Here is a 6,967-nt window from a genome sequence, read left to right as displayed (position 1 = left end):
CAAATCCCTGATTTGTGGCTTAATACCTTTTAAATTATCACAGAAGATAGACATTACTGTAATATTGGCTGTTTTACGTGACCATTAGGATATGGGCAATTACCGAGGGACAGTTGGGTATAAATCATCGAATATAACGATAGTTGTTAATTCAGATTTAAATTGAATTCAAGGGTTGTCCTGCGAAGAACCTATGTTTGACAGTAAATCAATACAGATATCACTTTGTAAATCTTATTACCATTGTAAGAACAGTCGAGAGTACGCACAAAAACGGTCATCCTCCAAAGTAAAGGAATATTGAAAGGGTGAAAATAAAGCGTGAATATATTCTAGTCTTTTTACTTCCTTTTATTAAATTGACAACTGCCCATTAAAAGTTAGCCACATTAGAAACTTTTCTGATTTTAAGAAAAAGGTCGAAAAATCAACTCAGAGAATTTTACGAATCAAGCTTCAACTAAGTTAGAAAAAAATATAAATTGTGTTTTCCCACAGCAAGATTTTCCCAATACTTGTTTTTACTTTCCCATAAGCCTAATTTCCCATAAGCGATTATTTTTTACCCATAAACCTAACTTAGCCTCATGCGCGCGCTATGTCGCTTCAGATGACTACAAACATTCCGTCATTAAATTCTCCCCCTTGATAAGATAGCCAGTCTTTTTGAGCATTTGCTCATCTCAAAGCATAGGAGGCCAAAGTAGGTTACTTCTTCATTTGCAGACCAAATAATGTTAAGATAATTCAAAACAAATTCCAGCATTTCTATTACATTTCCATGAACCTTCTATAATGATTTATAGCACTTGGCGCCGAAAATGGCCAACCCCGTTATTTTCAAGCTGAGATATCTATTTTGCCATCTGACCTCTGATTCAGCACCAATCCTGTACTCATAAAATTTGCTAAAAAGAAAAAAAAAACTTTTGAACGAAAAAGTTTGTTGAAATTTTTTTGCCTCGTGGCTAAAAAAGCAGCCACAATTTAGTTTATGAGGTCTCAGACAACCCCACATCTCCCTAGACCAAAAGTATAACAAGTTGATGTAATTTTGCAGCATTTGGAAAGAAAATGACACCTTTCCAGCAGAAAAACGAAGTTTTTAAACTAAACCTCCTTGGAGAAGTTAGGTGAGATATATCCTTGAAGGGACATCTTATCCCATCAAATCTTTCACATTTACATTTGGGAGGTTATAACATGTGACTTAATTGCAGCATGACCTTAAGATTGGCATAGCAAAATACCCATTATGGCAACAAACTTGAAGCCACAAAAATATTTACGCTATCCCTGCTGAATCTACCACTGATAGCAAACGCAGGTTGCGTTCTGGACAGTTATTTTGTATAAATTAAGAATAATAACGCTTTAATCTTTCAAAGGAATAGAGTTAATTACCTCCTCAACCCACAATACTGGAAAGTAGTAATCTTTCTTCAAGCCCTGGAACGAAGGGAAAGGATACGACTTCTTAACTCGTAAGTTAATCTGTATACGCTTTCTAGCCTTTAAAGGCACTGAAACAATAGGATCAAGGTCCAAATAAGTTTCGTGTAGCTCCTGAAAAAAGAAAACATAAAAATTTAGTTCGCTAATTAGTACTGCTAATGACTACATAAAATAAGGGACGGTTATAACCTTAAATTTATACCTACCAACCAAAAGTTATCAGCATTAGAAATATTGCATAACTTTAGAAAAGTGGGGAGGGAGAAATCAGGACCCGAGGGAAGATTATGCAATAAACTTCAGCAGGCCCGAGAGTCCATTGGCGTATGTTCCACAGCCTTTTAGGAAAGAAATGAAAACAAACGTATCTCATCTCGATTATACCTCAGACAGGTGACATGTTTCTCTATCATTAGTTAAGGTGATATTAAGTTTCACACACTATCTGATACCTAGTGTTTAATTGTATTCGAAGAATAATTTAACTCACACTCTACTCTGCGTCACTTTTTCCAAACCATTTCCAGGAAAAAATTTACTGTGACAAAATACGTCACTAGTTATTCACAAGCTTTGGACTTTAGCTAGGGCACAAGCTTTGGGCATATAAAACAAAGGCAAAATACAATTTCCACAGCAGAGCAATACAAAACCTCATTTCACCAGAAAAACACAAAATTTGCAACAGTCCTTCAGTTCCAACGCCTTGTCACTTTTCAGTGTACTTTCCTAAAAGCCAATTGCCTTTTCACAAAATATATTTTCCTTTTATATAATCAGAAAATGTGGCATAGTATAGAAACTTTGATAGAACCTGGATATGCAGATTTTCGAATTGATATTCAGAATTTGACTCCAGTAAGGCAAATCATTTTTGCTTCGGATGGAGATGGGGAGAGGGGATTCTGAGCAATATTAATAACAAGAAAATTTAAGATAAAATAGTAAATTACAGAAAATTTGTTAAATTTCAGGCGGACAAAGTCTTCTCATGTGCAGGTATTTTGTGCAGTTTTTATTTGTTGATGAATCATAGTAGAGTGAAGGAAATTATTAAGTTTTCATCTAGGTTTCAGATACTTCTCTCCCTCCCTACTTCGTTTTGTGCCTCGAATTTCCCCTTAACTTCGAACACAGTACTTGTACTGATTCTTCATAGGTTATCAACAAACTACTGATACTTACAACTCACTGCAGCACCAAGCGACCTGAGGCCAACACAGCTAGGTACACTCATCCTCCATCCCAATCCATTCAAAGATCCCTCTTTACACCTTCTCATGGAGTTCCTTAAATATTTCCTTACAACATGCTCCCACCCATTTCGGGGCCGACCTCCTTTTGTTTGGCCCTAGAAAGCTGCCTCACAAGGACGCTCTTGGGTAATATGTCATCCTTCATCGTCAGAACATGTCCTAGCCATCTAAGCATTTCTCTCATAGCCCTAGGTACTAGAAACTAAAAAGAGTGGAAACTCAAGCTCGTCTCTGAGAAAAAATTCTAACATTCTCGTCCGATCCTTAGGCTCTATGATTTTTTTTTATTATTGTTTATTTTACGAGTTATAAACTGCTAATTGCAGGATAGACATATACGCATTTTTCTTCTGTTTTTGGCTTCTTTTTTTTCAATTCAGCTTCATAGTTTGTGATGTAGCACCAGCAGTCATCAATTTGATAAGAGCCATTTGGACTGGCTCCAATGCTGAAAACCCCTCTTCTCGGTTGGTTCCAATTCAGATGGGCCTTGCTAAAGATTGTGCAGCATTTGACTTTTGGATTCTTTATTTTTAATGCCAGTCACATTCTGGTAATTTCAATCACATTCTGTTAATTCATAAATAGGGTATTTTCCAAAAACATAATAAATGACATAAAAAAGGTGAACCTTCATTACAAAATCTATCTAGCTTGATTGCTAAAAAAAAAAAGATTTTCTAATAGCGTGGAGCACTGAGCCTGAAATAAACATTCGGCAATCACGCTCTAAATTTATACTGGAATGAACTAGAAGAACATAGACTAGAACATATTTGAAAGTATAGTGTTTGTGACGTAAAATGGCAGCAGTATTATAGTGGCAGACATTACGATCCAAAGGAGAATATCTATAGAGATTACAGTCGTAGCTACCTTTATAGCCTAACCAAGCTGCTAGCACCTCAATTTGGCGCAGCTTGATAATCACATCGAGCTACCAAATTTGGAGCCAACTTAGAGAAGGGGCTTACAACGTAGTTATAACGAAAGGGAAGTTATATCTATAGGCCGAATCTCCTTAATCTATAGCGTCAAACACCTAGTTAACCGCTTCCCAAATCAGCTTGAAATGTTAATATTCCTAGAGTAATATATCAGACATAAATCTCATTGCTTCAACACTCTTGCCTAAAACGAATGTATGGCTTTCCGTCCTCAAATCCTTCCTAGCTAAATTATTCCGGACGATGGAAAAATGTGTCTGGGCGAAGAGGACGACTCGTATCCCAGGGCTGATTCTTGGATTAAGCAACTATTACTTAAGCAACTGATTACTTTGAAAATTAAGCAACTGATTACTTTGAAAGACGTAACAAGACTTAAAACAACAAGGGGGACGAAAATTGAGGAAAATATAAAAATTATGAAAGGAGCAAAAGGACATTTATCTAATAACTAATAACTATACTACCCCAACACAGGGTATACACAGTACTTAAATGATTCATACAAGAGCTGAAAATAATGATTGTATGATAAACTAAAATCCTCTAAATAGGTGGAATTGCTCTAGGGAAATAATTTTAGTTAAATCTTTTGAACAAGAATAACTTAGAATAAAAAAAATATATAGATAAGCATTGTTTGTATGGTATATAGATAAGCATCATTCCTTATATCTAAAAGAAAAAGAGAAAAAATAGTTGGCTTTCATAAAATTGTAATTTTTTTTTAACTTCTGGGTATGCCTGGGTCAATATTTCCTGCATACTACAGTTTAAACTGTCTCAAGAATTGATAATATTATATTTTTTTTTCTTACCCGGGTAGGATTCATCCCATCAAAGTCACTCCGTAGCTCTAATGAAGTAGTAGTATAAAAATGGGGTGTAGACATGACAACCGGGGCCCCAAACTGACACGACTCAAGGCCAAGAGTAGCGCCGTGACATACTTCTGGATGGTCAATGTCAGGGCAGAAGCAAAGATTTTCTGGATTGTCAATTGGGCTCGCAAGTGCTGCTTGTGGCGATGTATATCTTCTAGTTCTAATTCCAAAGTGAGTAATATCACTGTTATATGTCAAGTAGATAGACCTAAAAATAGGATGATTATTTGGAAAATGAACAATATTATCGGAAAGCGGGCCAATTTGAAATGGATCTGAGAAAATCACTTTTAATTTTAGGCAAAAACAAACATCGTTAATGTTAAAACATGAAGATTTGTCTTACTTTAGAGGAGTGTCGTTTCTAGGGGATAGATTTGAGATTTCACATTCCCCCTCCCAGTGGCGCTAATTCAAGCAAATGTAAGGAGGGGGGGCAAGGCATTTTTTTCTATTTTCTTTAAATCAAGATACTAAAAAAAAAACATTGAGCAAACACACCTAAAACAGGGGGGTAGCGGCGACTTCACTGCTTGGCAAAATCGTCGACTAATCTATCCAAATCCAGTTTCTTTACGTCCTATTTTTAAAGAAACGGCCATTATCATGAGATCACTGAGTCTCTCGTTTTCCGTCTTCAATCGCAGATAGTCCTTCACACGCCCTAATGCCGAGAAGAATCGTTCATTGCTGGCAGTGGTCACAGGCAAAGTAGCAACTATCTTCATGAGTTTTAGCACTGCAGAATAGGTAACTGGGAGGTCGGATAAGATTTCGATACCTCGACGAAGATCCATCTTTGAAATATAACTTTTTGAGAGATGCAGCTTTGCAAGAGAAAGCTGGGATTCTATGGCATGGTCATCGACATCGAGAAATCCTTGATAATGACACATAAACCTTTCCAGCTTTAAAAATTTGAGAAAACCAGAACTTAAGGGCTAGATGGCAGATAAAGCATTCGGCTGAGGATTCTGCATGAAATGTTGGTCTATCTTACTTGTAAAATGGTCTATTACCTCAAAGATCTGAAGTTGACCGGAGTCTTATTGAACTGGCTGACTGATACTGTGTTTACTAGTTATTGAGATTGAAAGAAAGTCTCTGAGATAAATGGAAATGGCTTGACTTCTCTTGCTTTGAGCACTGGTTTTAGATTGTGGAGATTTCGATTCCTGGATATCGTTTAAAGCCAAGAATTCAGATATGTTTTTGCTTAAGTTGTTCCATTCGTTATCATTTCTCAGCTTTTGGAGTGTCTCATATGTCCCAGAAATCAGTGCAAGTGCCTTATAAATCAACAAACTTTCGGATTGAAGTTGCTCTGATAAACAACTAACAATGACTAATATTTTTTCCATTATGTGCAAAGTTGAGATAAAAGAGGCAGAGTTAATTGTGTCCAGTAGTCCTTTTGCCTCACACGCTGCCTTGCCGTTGGAACTATCAGAGACCGTGGCAAGCACAGCAAAAATATAATCAAATCTTGTCTTCACCTTCGAAATAGAGCGGACTGCGTGAAACCAGCGAGTCTGGACGGTCCTCTCAAGCTCCAAGGCTTTTTGCCCACTAATACGCTGGGACTCCACAAATAGCTCGTGTCGAGTATTGCTGCATGATATAAATGCGTAAAGTCTTTACGCCATAGAGAAAAATTCTCAAAGTTCGCTAATACTTTTTAGGCAGTCTGTCAAAACCAAGTTTAATCTGTGGGCGTGATAGTGTACATAAACTGCATGAGGTACCTTCTCCCTAAACTTTGCTTGAACTCTGTTAAATTCCCCACTCACAACGGATGCGCCGTCATAACATAAGGCAATACACCGCATCAAATCTACATCATACTTTTCTATAGTTTCATCAGTCGAGGTGGATAAGCTCTCGGCGTCTAATTTGTGCATGTCATAGCAGCCGATTGGTCGCTCCACTACTTTTCCGTTTGATATGTACCTGAGTAGGATCGCTAATTGTTCTTTTCTTGAAACATCTTTTGTTTCGTCGACAAGAATAGCAAAGTAATTAGCTGATTTTACTTCTGGAATAATGTCTTGGCGCAAAGCATTTCCTATCAGTTTAACTGCGTCATTTTGGTACTGATATCTGCAATAGTGACCATATCAGCACTGTAACTGGGCCTTCAGATTTTTGCTGCCTTTAGATATTTCCTCCATCAATTAAACCAAGTTACCCCGGTTTGCAGATGTTTTTGATTCGTCATGACCCCTCAAAGCAAGACCCTGGCGGCCAAGAAAGCAAAAAGTGCAAAAAATGAAAAATGAACACATTATATCTAATTTCCTGAACCTCTTGAGATCTGGATTAAATCCCGTCCATGCTGACATACAATGCCCGTGTCTTTCAGAGCCATCATGTTGCTTTAATAGAGCAACTGTCTTTCCATTTGCAAAATCCTGATTCAATGAAA

General features: G+C 37.1%; 1 protein-coding gene across 1 annotated transcript in view; it reads right to left on the bottom strand.

The window, feature by feature from the left end:
- LOC148950211 (platelet glycoprotein 4-like) overlaps nucleotides 1–6,967 on the bottom strand; it is an 83,236-nt gene that overhangs the window by 9,236 nt on the left and 67,033 nt on the right. Inside the window, exons 7-8 of the mRNA XM_089092234.1 lie at nucleotides 4,477–4,750; nucleotides 1,405–1,566 (exon numbers count right to left, since the gene is read on the bottom strand). Coding sequence (XP_088948360.1) covers nucleotides 1,405–1,566; nucleotides 4,477–4,750 — 436 coding nt within the window. The remainder of the gene's footprint in view (nucleotides 1–1,404; nucleotides 1,567–4,476; nucleotides 4,751–6,967) is intronic.

This window comes from Artemia sp. Qi Xiang Cuo, chromosome 7 (genome assembly GCF_049724085.1).
Source record: "Artemia sp. Qi Xiang Cuo chromosome 7, ASM4972408v1, whole genome shotgun sequence".
NCBI classification, from domain to species: Eukaryota; Metazoa; Arthropoda; class Branchiopoda; order Anostraca; family Artemiidae; genus Artemia; species Artemia sp. Qi Xiang Cuo.
The sequence above is the reverse complement of the archived record's forward strand: the minus strand, read 5'-3'. Positions and strand labels throughout refer to the sequence as shown.